Source organism: Anastrepha obliqua, chromosome 5, assembly GCF_027943255.1.
Source record: "Anastrepha obliqua isolate idAnaObli1 chromosome 5, idAnaObli1_1.0, whole genome shotgun sequence".
Classification (NCBI taxonomy): Eukaryota; Metazoa; Arthropoda; class Insecta; order Diptera; family Tephritidae; genus Anastrepha; species Anastrepha obliqua.
In genome coordinates this window covers 117,849,472-117,868,671 of record NC_072896.1, presented here as the reverse complement: position 1 = coordinate 117,868,671, position 19,200 = coordinate 117,849,472, and the positions used below count along the sequence as shown (strand labels likewise).

Sequence of the window (19,200 nt, the reverse complement as noted above, 5' to 3'; positions counted from 1 at the left end):
TAAAACATAAAGTTTAGCTCGCAATAAAATTTTAAACAGCGCACATACAGGTATTTGAAAGATCTACGGGGTCAAAAGTCCATTTAACAAAACAATAAATACATTTAAAAAAATGACTTCCTGAGGTACCTGACCCTTCCGAGAACAAAAGCCAGCCCTCCCGCGCACCCTACAAGCATTTGACGTACGATAATGGCAGTCGGAATTCGATCGTATCACCTCGTGTACGTTATCTGTTCTCGGCACTCTTGCAAAACCCAAACTTTAAAAGTGAAATTTTATGTTTTTGTGTTCAACAGTGGAGTAAAGAGTTATGGATTCTGAAGCATCAGGTTAGTAATGAATGAAATCAATTAGAATCTTTATAATTTTCAAGTATTAAAGTTAACTTTTCAACCCTATAAGTACACACCTTCTCAAACTACTTTTTTTTTTCTTAAAATAATATTTGTTAGTCAATAAGTAATACTATCGAGATAGATCCGGTTAAGATTCGATTGTAGTTGTTTAGTATGTACCTTGTTTTGACAATTCATCAAAGAATTTGATCCGGATAAGTCCGGATAAACGGTATTTTAGTACTTTGAATGTTGTTGGTAAAATTTTATGAAAAAGGTCTTTTCATTTACAAGGGATTAAGCGAAATATTTATTTGTGTTAGGTTCAATGGGAGCATCGGGAATGAGGATTGTGACTAGAAAATACTTGTTTGACCTCATGAACAATGAAAATTTACCCAACATAGAGGCAAGGCTAAATTTCTTGAAAGATCAGTTTATGTCTATTAAAGGATTCTCTGACAATCAAATTGAGACGTTGAAAAGCAATTTTGCACATTTCAAATCAGAATTTAAAAATCGATGGACTAAAGCTCATTATAAAGAAGCGGTATTCCTAAAAAGTAATGAATCTTGGCTGAACGGAACCTTCGCCATTCCCGTTGTTGCTGACAGTCCTTCAAATCGAACAGGACGACCGAGTAAATCTTTTTTAGATCTGAGCGAAAGAAGTAAAAGAAGAAAAACTGAGGAAATGCGCTCTAATTTTGATCAAAACCTTATCGTGCATGCTGCGCAAGTAGAATTAAGAAAGTCAGGAAAACGAGATGCTTCGAATGTGCTAAAAGAAATCATTACTTCGCCAACTCGCGAAACCAAATATTAAAAGGCCTATTATCGAACAAAGTCATCAAAAGATAAAATTTGCCCCTTATCTGTCCAGGAAGCAATGCAAATGTTCATCGATGCAGATCTAACACGAGACTAATACGAGACAATAAGAAGAATAAATAAGAAATTCTTTCCTTGTTATAGTCTTTTACAAAAAGAAAAAAAGAAGTGTTATCCGCCACCAGAATGTTGCACTGTAAATAGTACAGGTGCGGAAGCCGAATTGCAACCTTTGGTCGACCTTACCGTTAGACGATTATCGGACTACCTGGAAGAGGTACTAACAACATTGAAGGTCCAAGAATGTGAGACCCTTAAATTAATTTGTAAATGGGGTTGCGACAGATCCAGTTCAAACAAAAGATTGAAAATGATACGGATTCAGATACGAACATTTTTCAAAGCTGCTTTGTTCCTGTTAAATTAGTATGCGGCCAAAACATGGAAAAGACTATATGGGAAAATCCAACACCATCTTCTCCTCGATTTTGTCGGCCTATAAGATTTAAATTTATCAAAGAGACTACTAATGTAACGGAGGAAGAAACTAATCACGTCAATAATCAGATAAACAGTCTGGTTGCAACAGAATTTGACTTGAGTGGCAAACATTATTCATTGAAACACGAATTTATAATGACAATGGTTGACGGAAAGGTCTGTAATGCTGCCACAAGAACCACATCAATCAGTCGTTGCTACATTTGCGGCACAACCTCAAAGGATTTCAACAATTTGGATAAAACAATAGATGTTAATTTCGAGGCTATTCAATTCGGAATTTCGGTACTACATGCCAGGATAAGAATATTTGAGAGCATTCTCCCTTTGGCTTATAAGTTGCCAGTAAAAAAATATAGAGCAAGAAAAAGAGAAACTGAAAAAAGCCTCGAGAAAGAGAGAAAACAAGAGATCCAGGACAGGTTTCTCCAAGAAACAGGATTGTTAATAGATATGCCAAAGGCGAATTTCGGTAATACCAATGACGGTAACACAAGCCGAAGATTTTTCGACAATCCTCAATTAGCATCCGATATAACAGGCATCAGCTACGAATTAATATATAGACTGAAAGTTATTCTAGAAACAATTTCTAGTGGTCATAAAATTAATCCTGAAAAATATGATATTTATGCAACAGAAACTGCTCGATTATATGTGGATCTTTATCCGTGGCATCCCATGACACCCACAATGCACAAAATACTTATTCATGGAGCTGTTATAATAAAGAGTGCTTTGTTACCAATTGGCCAGCTCTCTGAAGAGGCTGCAGAAGCCCGAAATAAGCATTTCCGCTCTTACCGGCTAGATTTTGCCCGAAAATTTACTAGAGAAAATTGCAACAGGGATATTTTTAACCGCCTCCTTTTAAGTTCGGACCCCTTAATGAGCTCTAGGAGGCAAATAAAAAGAAGAAAGTCCCAATCATTTCTGCCAGAAACATTGGAAATGCTCATGCCTGCCGATCCAAACCTAGAATTTTCTTCACGTAGCGATGAAGAAAATCTAGATAATACCATTTGATTGGATGAATTGGATCTTTCTTCATTCTCATATTATATTTCATTCAATAAATGTTTTAAGTTCATTATTTCAGTTGGTTTTATTCAGAAACATCCATTAGCACACGTTAAACCCAAAAAATACTTTTGGCCCCTTAGATTGTTCAAATACCCCTATGTGCAGCGGTTTGTCGAAGAAAATTTCCAACTGGGCGGCTAAATTAATATACTACATTTGTACATATTTATTTGCATTGTATAGGTAGTCAAGTAGGAAACGTGTCGGAACTACCTGTTTCACAATTTCATCATCTTTATTGTTTGTACATATTTAAAATTCTACTTGCATTTTAATGTTCTCATATTTTTTCGCTTACTTCCCTACTTTATTTATTTCCAAATATGTATGAATTCTCCTTATATACCTGCTCGTACATATGTATGTACATACATATGCGCAATTCTAGGAGGTTTTGTTTTCATTTCTCATTTGTTGATTTCATTCAAATATTATCAGTTGGTTTCATATGTATGTATATACATATTTCTTCGTTTGCCTTTCGACAGATAGAGATTAAAACAAACTAATCTCATCATTATCACCACCTTCAGTCGAAATGCCGGTTCGTCATATGTACGCCTATTTTTAACCGAAATTGCGTTTTACTTCAAACATCTGAGTTTCAAATACCTTCGAAGAGGCACTTAAATCAATTATCAATAGAATACAAATAATAATAGACGAGGGCAAAAACATTTACTTTTAACGCGCAATAGTTTGTTATCAATGAAAAATTGTCAAGGCAATATTTTATGAGCTCCTCATTCCCTACACTACTCCTCTCAGACGCTGTATTAACTACCTGACGGGAGACCTTGTTTTGTACTTGTAAATCAAAAAGATATGGGACCATTTCAAAATATTGGGAACAGTCTTTGATTAAAAAATTGTACTTCGAGTGTAATTCAAGGTTTTTCATTTTTGCATATGATTACACAGATTCTTATGATGAAATGTGTCGAGTTACCACGATATGCGCAACCGAGTTGTATTATTTTCATTTATAATCAAGCAAGACGTATTTGGACATTGAAGCCACTAAATTGCAAAAGCAAAGCGTATGTTACACACATTTTGTTTTTGTACTACTGCTGTATGAATTCGCCATCTATTGAAGTAAAGAATGAGCAAGAAAGAAATTTTCCTGTTGGGAGCACTTAATTAAACAGTTCACAGTAGCAGTTTCTATCGGGATGCCATGCTGCAAAAAAAAAAAATATTGATGCACGACATACAGCCAGAATTGTCAAAAATACTTCATGCCCATAAAATTTGTTAGAGGTATACGACAATAAAGTGAAAGTGGCGTTAATACTGAGCAAATAAAATTTCAAATTTTATCGGAAGCCTTATGTCTTCAAGTGAGCTCCAGAAGCAGAAGTGAGTGAGAAAGATCAAAGTTAGAGATAGGAAAAAGCCTAAAATCATAGAGAAAGAGATTGCGTAGCCGAATTCGCCGGGTCGTAAGAGCCCATGAGTAAGCAAGCGAAAGGAAGGGGAATTAAAAATCGCGAAATATGAAGTAACCACTTTTTAATGACGGGAAGAAGCAAAGTCAGGAAGAAATTTACGATTATACAAGAAAATTAACTAAAGGGCCGTTAAAATAAAGTGAATTTAAGAATTAAAAAAAGTAATTTTGAGCTGTTTGAGCAGTCTTCCAAGCAATCGTTGTTAAGAGGGCAACAAAGTCACATGAGCAATGGTTGTGTTGTTTTTTGCATATATCATCAGCACAATCAGATATTTTGCCTACCTCTGCTGTAAATAAACCGCTAACTCTGTTTCGACAGCAAATCAGCTGATTCCTTAAGAAACGCTGGAACCCGGTTAAAGTCACACCTTCTGTATTCTCTCCACCGTTGGGTTTTGTTGTTAGAACTATTTCCTCAACGTCTGAATAAGCGCTTAATCAGAATACAATCGATAAATGGATAAGAAAAAGTGATTCCTGAATGTCCGGTTAGCGGGTACCTGTCAGTTAACTTCAAATGAAGTTTATTGGAAGAGCAGTGCTGGTTAGGTACTAACTAAAACATTTAATTTTAGCTTATAGCAGTGAAATAAATACATAAATAATATTTTACCATTATTTCTGTGGTAATAAATGTGACTGTCCGAGACGTCTGTACTATTACAAGGTTGGTTGGTTAGAGTGGCGATTCATTCAGAATCTAACTAGCGCTTCCGCACCATTTTGTTGCCACATCCTCGTTACTAACTTGTTTAACAGTTATTTACAGCAAGACCATATCCAGTCGGTGCGGCTTAGGAACCTTATGAGGTTGTTGACGGCTAAGCCAGACAGTTGCTCGAGACTCTCGAAAATCGGGTTGCCCAGGGTTAACATTCTGTCCTTCCATAGGGCAGGGCATGCACAAAAGAAATGGAAGACTGCTTCCTTTTTCTCCGGTTTTTTACAACTATCACATTTTGGCAGCTTGTTCTCCGATAGACCAAAAACCTGTTATTTCAAGACTTTCTAAAAATTTCGTTTCTCCCAAGAAACGTGCATTAACTTTTGTTTTTCATAATTTAGGCTAAGTGCTATCAATCGCATATATTTTGTATAAAATGTCTAGTTCTATCTTCAATTATTATAACATTCAATTATTCGGAAAAGCAAAGATGGCACATAAGTAGGCCAAACAATAAGATAAATTGCAACCAATAAATGTATAAAACACACGGCTCATGTAGAGATTTCATGTATAGTATTCCTCTTCGATTATTTACAACTCGTTTCTAAAACATTTACGACGACAAAACAGACCAGATGAGACCCGGCATTTTGGTCAAGTTATATATATATATATGTATATATAAATGGCGCGTACACCCTTTTTGGGTGTTTGAACGATCTGCTCCTCCTATTTGTGCGTGCGTCTTGATGTTGTTCCACAAATGGAGTACAGTTTCAAGCCGACTCCGAACGGCATATATTTTTTGACGTGATAACGTCTTATAATTCGATTTAGCCGGCTGCACGCACGAAAAAATGTGTCGTTACCTTGCTCTTTAGTGTTACCTTGCTCATTAGTGTTACCTTGCTCATATTAGTGTTACCTTGCTCATTAGTGTTACCTTGCTCTTTAGTGTTACCTTGCTCATTAGTGTTACCTTGCTCATTAGTGTTACCTTGCTCATATGTAGTTACCTTGCTCATTGCATTGAATGAACTGCAAGCGAAAGCGCGGAACGAACAAAGCAAACGAACGGCAACGTTCGACATCTTGCTCTCTCCTACTTAAGTGAGCGTATATATGTATGTATGTGGGAACGAGGAGTACGAGAGAGAGTGAACATAACTGGCAGGCAGTCGATTTCTAGCCGTGGACGTGGACGCAACGAATTGTGTGGCTGAGCTGTTTGAAAAGGCGACTAAACGGAAAATTTATCTGTGCTGTGCTCTATCCAGGGCTGCATAGTAACATTAATTTTAACAATAAACTAAATATCGTTATTGCTGATATAATTGAAATTGTAAATGAATTATACTTAACTTTGAATTAAAAAATCAAATAAAAAACCAAAACAACAAAACCATATCGTGGGGGCTCAACCGGGATTATTCCTGTTAAAAAAGCAGCCCAGTTTTTGTTAGCGCGAAAGTAACGTAAATGAGCGGTCGCAGAAGAAGACAGTTGCAAAGCAGCAACCGCGAAGCTGACTTCGAAGTAACTATGCCGAATTCTACGCGTCTGGAAGAGGGAGCAGGAGGCAGTACAATTACCGCAAAAATTAATTTTAACGATATCGAGGGAATAATTAAAAAATTCACCGGTGACGAAACTATGAGCGTGCAGGTATGGCTGCAAGATTTTGAGAGCTATGCCGAAACTTTCCGTTGGACAGATTTACAGCGTTACGTATTTTGTAAAAGATCGCTAAGCGGTACGGCAAAACTGTACATCGAATGTGAAGCCAAACCTCGCTCATATTCTCAGTTAAAAGCTTCGCTATATGCTGAGTTTAAGCCCAGAATTAACGCAGCTGAAGTACATAGTAAAATGGCAACAACAAGAAAGAGTCACGACGAAAGCTGCCGTGAATATTTGTACAAAATGATTGACATAGCATCACAAGCAGAAGTGGACGTTCCTTCTATTATAAGTTATGTCATACAGGGTATAAACGATTCGGCAAACGGTAAAGCGATTTTGTACGGTTCAAATTCTATACAGGAATTCAAAGAAAAACTAATAATATATGAGAAAATAAAAAAGAGTGAGAGTCAACCAAAAGACAAAACGCAGGTTGCTTATGCGGACAAAAACAAAACAATGCAATCAAGAATTAAATCACGTTACTGTTTTAATTGCGGGTCGAGAGAACATGAGTCTTATATGTGTCCTCAAAAAGAGAAAGGTCCAAAGTGCTTCGGATGTAATGACTTCGGTCATAAGCGTAACGACTGTCCAAAAGCAACAAAGTCATCTCTGGTGAATGTCGTTTCGGTCAACAATATGTGTGTTCCAGTGAAGGTCAACAGGGTCATCATCCACAGTTTGCTGGACACTGGAAGCGACATTTGCGTGATCAAAGAGTCGGTGATGAAAATAATTAAACCGATGTCTTTTGACAGAACTAAATCAATATCCGTGGCTGGTTTGGGCTCTAAGGTGCACACTAAAGGTGTCTGCAAACTCAACATGGAAATAAATGGCGAGATCTACACTGACGTTGAAACTCACATCGTGAATGATAGGTGTATGAAATATAATCTTTTATTGGGTGCAAGCATAATTCGACAGGCGGTTGTAAAAATAGAGGCCGGTAAGTTGACGATGGTGAAAAAGGTTGGTGAATCTAAAGAATGCACTCCTGATGAAATAAGATCATGTCTATTAGCTGATATTGAACTTGAAGCGGTGGATAGCGAACTTGATTTTTCTATTGCGTGCGACAAATCTGCGGTAGACGAGATTCGCAAAATGGTTAAAGAATACTCACCAGAAGTACCTAAGCAATTACCTGTTCAAATGAAAATCATCCCATTAGACGAGGCACCGGTTTTCCAAAGACCACGGAGATTTCCACCCTACGAGCAAAATATCATTGATGAGCAAGTACGAGAATGGCTGCAGAAAGAAATCATAACGGAAAGTTCATCCGATTACGCTAGTCCAGTGGTTCTCGTAAAAAAGAAGGACGGCTCGCATCGTTTATGTATAGATTTCTGCGAGCTAAATAAAAGAATCAGGCGTGACCACTATCCGCTTCCCATTATTGAAGACCAATTAGACAAGCTGCAGGGAGCATTTGTATTCAGTACGATCGATCTGGAGAATGGATTTTTTCACGTGGAGATAGAACCAGCGAGTAGAAAGTACACTGCCTTCGTTACGCAAAAGGGGCAGTACGAATTTCAGCGCGTGCCCTTTGGGTTATGTAATTCGCCCAGCGTATTCCAACGTTATATAAACTACGTTTTCAGGAAATTAATAAATGAAAATATCGTTATCGTTTACATCGACGATTTAATTATACCCGCTAAGACAAGAGATGAAGGTTTGCAGCGGTTGAAGATGGTTTTAAAATGCGCCGAGGAAAATGGTATGTCGATTAAATGGTCAAAGTGTCAGTTTTTAAAGGCTGAAGTCGAGTATTTGGGCCACCTTGTGAAGGCAGGTAAGATTTCTCCTTCACCATACAAAATCAAGGCCGTTATGAATTTCCCACAGCCGCGAACTACAAAGCAGGTGCAGAGTTTTCTGGGACTTACGGGGTATTTTCGTAAATTTATCCCAGATTACGCAGTTATAGCGAGACCATTAAGCCAACTTTTAAGAAACGGGATAAAATTTAATTTTGGGGAAAATGAAACCTACGCTTTTAATGAGCTTAAAATGAAATTAGTGAATCCTCCAATTTTGAAGATTTTTGAATACGGTCAGTACACCGAACTACATACAGATGCAAGTCAGCACGGATACGGCGCAGTGTTGATGCAGAAGAGCTGCGAGGACGAGGAGTTACATCCGGTATATTTTATGAGCAGAAAAACAAGCGACGTTGAAGCGAAGTATTCAAGCTACGAATTAGAGGTGTTAGCAGTGGTTCAAGCGGTTAAAAAATTTCGCACTTATCTACTAGGACACTTTTTCAAATTGGTAACTGACTGTAAAGCTTTTGCTCTTACCTTAAAGAAAAAGGACTTGGTTACTCGCATTGCACGTTGGGCCCTTTTACTGGAAGATTATCAATACGAGGTTGAACATCGCTCCGGTACCAGAATGAGACATGCTGACGCTCTCAGCCGAAATCCAGTAGCCCTTTGCGCGCAAACAGACAGCATATCAATTCGGTTACGTCAAGCGCAATTAAAAGACGAAAAGATATGTGCTATAATTGAAGCATTGAAACATGGACCATATAAAGACTATGTAGTCCAACATGGAATTTTGTATAAAAATGTAAATAATTCTTTCTTATATGTCGTTCCAGAGCAGTTGAAAAATACCATTGTTAGGACAGCGCATGAAGATGGCCACTTTCACCACCAAAAGACCAAAGAAAAAATTGAGCGTGAGTATTTTATACCTAACGTAGCCAAAAGAATCGATTCGTGCATCGCTTCCTGTGTGAAATGCATCTTAGCAGGGAGAAAACATGGAAAAAAAGAGTATTTTCTCAATCCCATACCGAAAGGGGAACAACCACTAGAAACTTTCCACATTGACCATTTAGGCCCTTTATCTACAACAGCGAAGGGGTATCGGTATATTTTCGCAATGATAGATAGTTTTACAAAATTTTGTTGGCTTTTTCCAACCAAAACACTCAACGTCGAGGAAGTTGTCAAAAAGTTTGAAATAGTGGCAGATACGTTTGGTTACCCCAACCGAGTAATCGCAGATCGTGGCGGCGCTTTTATTTCAAACGTATTTAGATGTTACTGCGAGGATCACGGTATAAAGCTTGTGCACATTACTGCCGGAGTTCCCAGAGGTAACGGTCAGGTGGAGAGGCTGAACTCAACGATCATATCTGTACTAACGAAGCTCTGCGTAGACAAATTAGATAAATGGTTTCAACAAGTGCCTGTTCTACAAAGGGTATTAAATAACACGTTTCACCGAGCTATTCAATCAACGCCGTTCGAACTGTTGGTGGGAGTTAAGATGAGAACTAAAAACGAAGAGAAAATTATGCAATTGGTAGAGGAGGATTGGATTGATGGGTTCAACAAAGTTAGAGAAGAAGCACGTGAGAACGCAAAGAAGGCCATATGTAAAATTCAAGAAGAAAACCGAAAGCAATTCAATCGAAAACGTAAGGCGGCAACGGTTTACAAAATAAATGATCTTGTGGCGATCGAACGCACGCAGTTCGGAGTCGGCCTTAAAATCAAACCGAAGTTTTTGGGTCCGTACAGAGTAGTAGCATCGAAGGGGTTTGACCGTTATAAAGTTGAGAAGATGGGAGATGGAGAGGGACCCGTTTCAACAACAACAAGTGCGGATAAGATGAAAGCATGGGTGCAAGAAAGCGAACTATCCGACTTTAGTGAGAATGGGGAAACAGAAGACGGTAGCTCATCTGAGGCAGATGAGTAGTACAGAATGGCCGAATGTGGGAACGAGGAGTACGAGAGAGAGTGAACATAACTGGCAGGCAGTCGATTTCTAGCCGTGGACGTGGACGCAACGAATTGTGTGGCTGAGCTGTTTGAAAAGGCGACTAAACGGAAAATTTATCTGTGCTGTACTCTATCCAGGGCTGCATAGTAACATTAATTTTAACAATAAACTAAATATCGTTATTGCTGAAATAATTGAAATTGTAAATGAATTATACTTAACTTTGAATTAAAAAATCAAATAAAAAACCAAAACAACAAAACCATATGTATATGCGCATATGTATGTTACATATATAAATTCACGTATTTGTATTTGCATATGCCTTCTTATTGATTATTATTAATTTGATTTACTTGAAGAATTTAAAATAAAACCAAGTTTGTTAATAATATCTGTTGTTTTAATGGTATTATTATTTTTTGACGTGATAACGTCTTATAATTCTATGTAGCCGGCTGCACGCACCAAAAAATGCGTCGTTACCTTGCTTGAACAGCATGTTATGTTATGTTATGATATATTATGTTATGTTATGTTATGTTATGTTATGTTGTGTTATGTTATGTTATGTTATGTTATGTTATGTTATGTTATGTTATGTTATGTTATGTTATGTTATGTTATGTTATGTTATGTTATGTTATGTTATGTTATGTTATGTTATGTTATGTTATGTTATGTTATGTTATGTTATGTTATGTTATGTTATGTTATGTTATGTTATGTTATGTTATGTTATGTTATGTTATGTTATGTTATGTTATGTTATGTTATGTTATGTTATGTTATGTTATGTTATGTTATGTTATGTTATGTTAAAGTATATTATGTTATGTTAATGTTACCTCATTCTTTATTTCCATACAAAATATCTATCAAACAAATAAAATTAAAATTTTCTTTTGAAAAATGCAACCATTGAATCAGTATTTTCTATACTCTCGTCAGTCACTATTCTAACTATCGTCAGTAAACCGACTTTACAGACAACCTCTTTTTTATGTCAGAAATACACTCGAAGGTCTGCCATTGCCTGCCGAGAGGCAACCGCTATTAGACAAAACCTTTTCTTAATTGTGGTATTTCACCGAGATTCGAACCTACGTTCTATCTTGATTCTGAATGGTAGTCACGCACCAACCCATTCGGCTACGGCGGTTAAGTTACTACCGGCTATAAAGGCAATATTAACAAGCCATTGAGAAAACTGCTGTTCGTTCCCACGACAGTCGGTTCTACGTAATCGGTAAGATCCGGATTTATATCCGGCCAAGAAGTGTCACTTTAGCAGCATTCCTCGTATATGGGGAATATTTATGCTGCTAAAACAATAACCACAATACTGCTGTTAAACACTTTCATTGCCTAGCTTTTATCATTTACATTGTTTTCATTCAATATGGTAATCCCTTGAAACGCTTACTAAACTTCTTATTTCACTTTGAATTATAGTCAATAATTAATTAGAATCGCTTCGATATGGTTTACTATGCTACCGTCAATGATTCGGGAACTTTTTCTTGCATTTGACATGGGTTTAGGTGAATGTTTTCATGGTGGTGGCACTAGAACAGCTGATTTGTTTGGATTCTTGCTTAATTTGTTGTTGCTTTTGTTTACTTACATTTTCATGAAAAATTTGAAAATTGGTACACGAAATTATTTAAACGAAAAATAGGGTAAGTAAATGTTGTTGCTCTGGTGCCATCACCCTTATAGATGCACCCTGACATCGGTCGTGCGCAGAACATTGCTTGCCTGTCACATCAGAATCTTCGCCTGTTTTTAAGGTATGTACTGAGGATGTGGAGAATTTGTTTCAACATATTTTTTCCGCTCAAATGGCAGCATTTTATATTTAGCAGTATTTCTCTTATTGGCAACGTCATTTGTCACAAACGCGTTTGCCTTGAACGAAGAAGCAGAAGCAGAAGCAGAAGCAGCAGCAGCAGCAGTGATTGTAACAAATACATAAGTGAGCGAAAAGGAATTGTGTAGAAGTGAATAAAATTGTTCACCGTGAAAATATCAACAAGTGCGGCAGATTAGACTTAAACCATAAACATTCAATATGTGTAAAAGTGCTTTTTTGATTGCTTTGCTCGTAATTGGTGAGTCCTATCAAATACAATTAGCCAACCTCACCACAACTAAATTCTTTTCATATGCCTCTAGCTACCTGCCATTTTTCAACGCTGCATGCGGGTCGTCCAAGCAATTCTGCAGGACGCCGTAGCTACTATGGTGGCTATCAACCAGCGCCACCGGTGACAACTGAGCAACCACAAACGCCCAAAGAATATTTGGACAAAAAGTCGGGTTTCTCAACTTTCGGTATAATCTCGATAATATTCCTTATTATATTGGCCTGTTTGGCATTCTACTATGGCATTATGTGTTACCCATTTTTGTGTCGCGATGAGAAAAAATATCGCTTTATGGACGTATCATCGACCACATCAGCCACTTCACGTTCCATACAATCTATAGAAAATTTTCCGGTCGATCAAAAACACTGAGAGGGCCAAACGGAACGCTGTGGGAGGTCATTTGTATAAAAACGCTGGTATTAAGCGTTTTGAAGAATATGAAGCAACTCGAAAGACTATAAAAAATATTTTCTACTTTTCTTAGAATTTTTATAACTAAAATATTTTTACAACAAAATGTGGTTAAGGTTTTGTAATATGATTTTCTTTTACATATAGTTTTGATAAATGATTGGTTGGTAATGCACTTCCAAGAATAAGCTCAGTTACCACCACACGATACCTGGTGGTGCGTCATCAATTTTACAAGCAAATAGTACTTATGTTTTCATGCCTCACCTATTTTTTTTTTTTTTTTTATATTCTGGTGAAAATTTGTTCACTGCCAGTTGTGGATTGCGCTGGACCTCATTGAATAGCGTTTGCATTCGTATTGTTTTTGCATAAAGCAATAGACTAATCTTGCCTACTTCTACACTGATGCTGCTAACTCAATTTTATATATAAATGCATTTAAGACAATTTAAATACAAAAAAAAACAAAAAAAAAAAAAAAAAATTAATAATTTTAAAACACTCCAGGTTGTGTGAAAGAAATAAGCGTACTTAAACTCAGCACAAAATATATTTTCGAACAAAACAAGCCCAATATAATATCAAAGGATATTAGTGGTAAATGTTTAAATACGTTTAAGGTTTATGCATAGTACCGCTTCAACCCTGCGCCTACTCGAATAAAAAAAGAGGAATCTCAAAGGGTATATAAGAAAATTGAGATAAAGTTGTTCGCCAATCATCACAAATGCCATTTTGTCGCTGGGGCAAAATATTTCATCAGCCAGTATCAACATCCAATAGTAATTTGTAGTGAATATTATAAGTTTATGTAAGTAGAATTATGTACAACTATAAACGTAGATCCTTAATTCCCTTTTGTTGTAAGTTTTTATAAGTACATTTTAAGCAACAAAAAAAAAAAAAAAAACTAAACCGAAAAAGTAAAGCTCAAATGACATTGCCAATTCGTCAAGCACTTTTTATACATTTGCATTTTTATGAATTTACAAACATACAAAATCTATATATATATATTATATAAATCTATTAACATATACAATATACAGTGTAGTGATTGTTTATAATGACGCATTCAAAGTGGGTATTTTTATAGCATTTTTTATATGAACTTTTATGATAAATAAATACCGTACCATTTTTCGTACTTTCCTCTTTTACTATTAACATTTGTTTTCTTAATTTTTTTTTTACCTTAACGAGCGCGAATGGTTTTGCTATGCATGACGTGTCAGCATAAATCGCAGGCACAGATCAAACTCACGTTGTAATGGCAAAGAATTTTTTTGTCAAATAAATGAGGCGAATGAAAAAATGAATATCTATTTTGTGCCCGTGCAGACTAACGCATCAGCCTATGACTGTATGTAGCAAGTTGACGAAATCGAGAGAGGTATGCATATATATGTAAGTATAAATAAAAATAAACAGAAAGCCGGTAGTCCATTAATTAATGCTCGACCATCCGCAGTGAAACTAAAGCAAGCGACAGTCGGTTCTACCTTACCGGAACGATCGGGATTTATATCCGGCCAAGGACTGTCGCTTCAACAGCATTCCCCGTATATGGGGAATGTTTATGTTGCTACAAGAACAACCCGGATTTATAACAGGGCAAGGAGTGTCACTTCAGCAGCATTCTCTTAACATTTATGGAGAATGTTAATGATACAAAAACAACAACTAACACTGACTGTGTATACTACTATTCCCTGTGCTACCCATATCCATTTAAACTGCAATTTAAAAAAAATACTATTTAAAACAAAATATTCAATAGGTTTAGATGGTACTTTTAATTCATTTACAAGGGCATACATTGAGCACACAAATTTGAAATAGAAAAAATATTAATTCACAATTAATTCGGTTTAGCATTTATATATATGTATGTATATAAATATAACGTAAAACTACTTTTAGGTTATTTAAAAATAGTACAGAACTAAATTTAAAATTGTGTGGAACCTGATTATTTACTAAGTTGCAACACGTGAGTACTATAGCCACTTGTTACACATGTACATAGGTATATCTACACTTGTATGTATGTAGGTAGATAGGTAAATGCAATGGCATATTTTTAAGAATCCCTTTGGGCGCGACAATTTAAAATACTGTCGCACTCAAATAATAAGTAGATAGTGTAGAAAAAGGTTTGAACTTGAACTGAAGTTTGTTGACTTTGGTGGTTTCATGTTTGTTCCGCTCTATTCAATCCGTTACGTTCACATACCGATTTTCTTTTCATTGATCGATAAATCTAAGTATTTTGGCATATCCACATTTATATATGGATTTAAAGCTCATCCTTCTCGTTATCCAAATCTACATCCGACAAGTCAATATCCTCTTCTGCTGGCAATTGACCATCCTTGCCGTCCCATGGCTGCACAGTTTCGATTGCTGGTTTCCTGGCGCCACGCACCGGTGCAGTGTGTCCACGTCCATAGGATATATCGCGCAAGAACTCATTGATGCCATCCTTGGAGAACGAGCCTTTCAGCACTGAGAACTTCATTTTCTTGAAATTCACTACAGCCATAGCTGGGTAGCCGAAACCGCCAATTTCTAAAGATTCTTCAAGTTTGCTTTGTGCACCACCCTCAGCCCAGGCCCAACCCCATAATTTCTGTTTGTACTTTTCGCCCAATTCACGGAGTGTATCAAGGAATTTGTTGCGGCACTTAGCATCACAGTCGAGAATATGTGGCAGCACCGAGACCACGCAAAGTGGTTTACCCTCACAGGCTTCATCGAAGGATTTTTCATCAACAATTTCCGATAATTTGGGAGCGGGTACACTGTCGACGTGCTTATCGAGTGCCCAGCTGACGATATCAGATGCTGTGCGACCACCATCATACTCTGTGGCGTCACTGCTGCTCTTCTTGCCCGCAGGGAAGAATTTTATGGTGGGATAACCGCGAATACCATATTCCTATGAAAGAGTAAGGTAAAGGCATTTAGTAGACATCAAACGAAAAAGTCTTAAATTACAAAAATTTATCTAAAAACAGGTTGCCACTTACTGAAGCCTTGCTCTGATGCACGGTAGCATCCAATGCGCCCAACTTCACTTTACCCTTCAGCTCCTTGGCAGCCTTAGCCCATTCGGGTGCCAAATTCTTGCAATGACCACACCATGGCGCAAAGAATTCAACCAACCAAACATCATCTGAATCCAAAACCAGTTTGTCGAAGTTGTCATCAGTCAACTCAATGACGGCATCAGCGCCGCTACCACTGCTACTACTGCCGCCGCCTCCGCCGAGCACATCTTGCACCTTCTTTTTGGCCTCGGCAAGTGCCGCCTCCGCAATAGCTTTAGCGGTGCGTTGGCCGCTATAACTAATAGGCGATCGCTTGTTAGCACCGAAAATTTTGATAGTTGGGAAACCCTTAACATCATATTGACCGCCAAGTGTGCGATGCTCATCAGCGTTGACTGAACCAACTTTAACAACGCCCTTTAGAGCTTTAGCCAATTTCTTGTATTCTGGCACTAGCGATTTGCAGTGACCGCACCACGGTGCAAAGAATTCAACAACCCAAATAGCATCGTCGCCGGTTACGAGGCGATCGAAGTTGGAGGGCGTTAATTCCACCACGTCATCGCTTGGCGAATATAAAGCGGAAGCCGGCAGCGGCACTGTGGCCAAAGCGATTAGTAAAACCGCAGCTGTAAAGATAAAGGCGTGAATATATTGAAATCATGTTAGCTGATGGAAAATAGTAAATCTCAATATTAAATGTTTCAAACTTACAAAGCATTAATTTCATTTTAGTTGATTTTATTTTTGTCGATATATGTATGTAATTTGTACAGACTTTTCTAGACCGCTCAAGCGGAATCCGAACAAAGGAAACTATATTTATACTAAATTAAATATCTATTATGTGTTTATCAAGGAAGACTTTGTGCTTGAGAACTAACAAGTAATTTTTCTTGTGCAAATACCCGATATTTCCAAATTTTACTTAATAATTGCCGCACGCCTAAGATTATTTTTACTTGATTCTTTCTTCTCCCAGTCAATAATGACACGGATTTTCTTAAATACTGCTGTCACTCTCAAACATTGCTCTTCTCTGACATCTGTTTGTTTCTGATTGGCTAATTTTTAGTACTACACGCTCCGACAGTGTTGTCGTTGTGCGACATTTTTAAAATCACTGAATTACATTGAATATCAGAATACGTACTTTTTCATACTACGAAATCGGATAAGTAAGCATGAATATTTTAAAGAGCGTGCTCGTAAAGTTCTAAATACTAATACTACAATATGGAGAAATAGAAGATAGCGCCGTACGAAAACCCCTGCTTTGATTTTAGTGAATTTGAATTTTGAGTGACATCAGTACAGAAAATAAACAAATTTTGGTGTGCAAATGTATATACGTGTAAATGCATGTGTTCGCGATTTATTTCATTATATTGGTTTTCTAATTACTTTAGCTTATTCTTTCTCTTTCTTTTTGTTGATTTTCTGAGCTGAAGTCTCAGCCCTGGGGAAGGCGCAATATTTGTTGTTGTTGTAAAGTTTATCACTCCCTGCTGGGCACAGCGAATTCGAAGTAGGTCCAAGAAATGTAATGTTTCGACAGGGAGGTTCCAAAAGGAGAGGGGTATTAGGTGAGTATATTTAAGAGGACACGTGAATAGGGGGTACCTGCGCAGGCCCGACATGTGTTAAGTATGTCGAGGTCGAGGTAATGCAATATACTGAACTCAATTCTGCCAATTGTTGCGGGATAGTAAGAGGAACGAAATGGGTATAATGTAGCGATCATTACACAAACTCTTAGCAACATAATAAGTAAACTCGGAGCGCGGTTAGTACTGCGTTGCGATGGATCTTCCCAAACAGCTTAAATTATTTGGTGACCCTTACCCTACCCTAAATTGATTAGCATGAGTAGTACGCACCTTTGCATAAAGGAACTTGCTTTTGAAGATTTCATACCCTGAGGAGTTATTAAACTTATTTTAAAAGCTACATTTATATATATTATTTATAAGCACATATGTGGATTTATAATTTCCTGTATAGATTAGTTTTTAATTTTCAAACGAGAAAATCGCTGGACTTAGAGTAAACCTACGGGAAACAATAAGTCAACAAAATATTATCAACCTTTTATTATATTTACTATAGAATCCCTTTTCTGTGCCCGTTTTGATTTATCAGTGCTAAATGAGCACTTTTCGTTTTCTATGCTCTTCTGTTGCTCAAAAGTATACGACGTTCTACGGCATACTGGCTCAGGGGAAAATATTTTTCCCTTTGACATGCATAATCCTGTTTTTTGTAGTTCATATTCATATGGCTGGTTTATGTCTTCTCTACTCATATTGCAACAGTAGCGCCCAAACTGCAGTATGAATGGTTTTTTGGTTGTTGCCTTACAGTCTAGGGTGAAACAGTGAGGCAAGCACATGCTGAAATTATGAAGGTTTTCAATGAGCTGTGACTGTTCTCTGGTGACTATTTGGAAGAGGGTTCGAGAAGGCAGAAAATAAGATGAGACGTATTTTTGTTTACGTGAGGGTCGGGAATTAATATTTAATTCTTTTCATTTGAACGATTTGTGTTTCTTATTGCATTTGCCTTAAAGTATGTATGTATGTATGTAAGTTAAGCAGAAATAACTACCTACGTAAACGAACCTGCTCTCTGCTGTCCAACTAGCGAACATCATACACATACGACTCTAACCATCGCTTGCAGTTACAATGCAAGTGTGAGTCGGCTGCTGTGAGAGCCAGTGCAGTTAACACCAAAGATCATAAGCATCGCCTGCAGTTACTATGCAAGTGGGAATCGATTGCTGTGAGAGCGAACAAAGCAGTTAACAGTAAAAAGTAATTAAGTGTGAAGTTTAACCGATTAGAATTCGTTAAGGGGTTAGGTGGGTTTGAAAATTTCAAAAAATCGATTTTTTTTTGTCTTATTAAATAATAATATGTTTAAAATATTCTCCTAAAATTTCAAATTGATCCGAGTAAAATTCTACGAGATAGACCCTTCAGAAGTTCCGCCCATCAGGCCATGTCAGTGCAGCGTTTCGTTTTTAAACGCGTTTATCTGAAAACTCGATTTTTTAAGTCGGTGGACACGATTTCTCGAAAAGTTATGAAGCGATTTTGTTCAAATTTTGCACACATCTTTGGAATAACATTATCAAGTTATTGAACGAAGGATTTTTTTTTTTTTATTACAACTAATTTTTTCGAGCCAACACATGACGAAAATTTGACAAAAAAATGTGTTTTTTTGTTCAAAGTCTGTCAAAAATTCAAATTAAATT

At 37.0% G+C, this 19,200-nt stretch overlaps 2 protein-coding genes across 2 annotated transcripts; one reads left to right on the top strand and one right to left on the bottom strand.

The window, feature by feature from the left end:
* The first annotated feature begins 12,236 nt into the window (after positions 1–12,236).
* Positions 12,237–14,009, top strand: LOC129247465 (uncharacterized). The gene is made up of 2 exons (XM_054886598.1): positions 12,237–12,432; positions 12,497–14,009. Exons 1-2 carry the CDS (start codon positions 12,393–12,395, stop codon positions 12,838–12,840), a joined length of 384 nt encoding a protein of 127 aa, XP_054742573.1. The 5' UTR covers positions 12,237–12,392; the 3' UTR covers positions 12,841–14,009.
* A 648-nt stretch (positions 14,010–14,657) lies between these two features.
* Positions 14,658–16,944, bottom strand: LOC129247464 (protein disulfide-isomerase A6 homolog). The gene is made up of 3 exons (XM_054886597.1): positions 16,653–16,944; positions 15,918–16,567; positions 14,658–15,826 (listed from the first exon to the last, which is right to left on the bottom strand). The coding sequence occupies exons 1-3, from the start codon at positions 16,666–16,668 to the stop codon at positions 15,185–15,187; spliced, it is 1,308 nt and encodes a 435-aa protein (XP_054742572.1). The 5' UTR covers positions 16,669–16,944; the 3' UTR covers positions 14,658–15,184.
* Between the last annotated feature and the right edge of the window lie 2,256 nt (positions 16,945–19,200).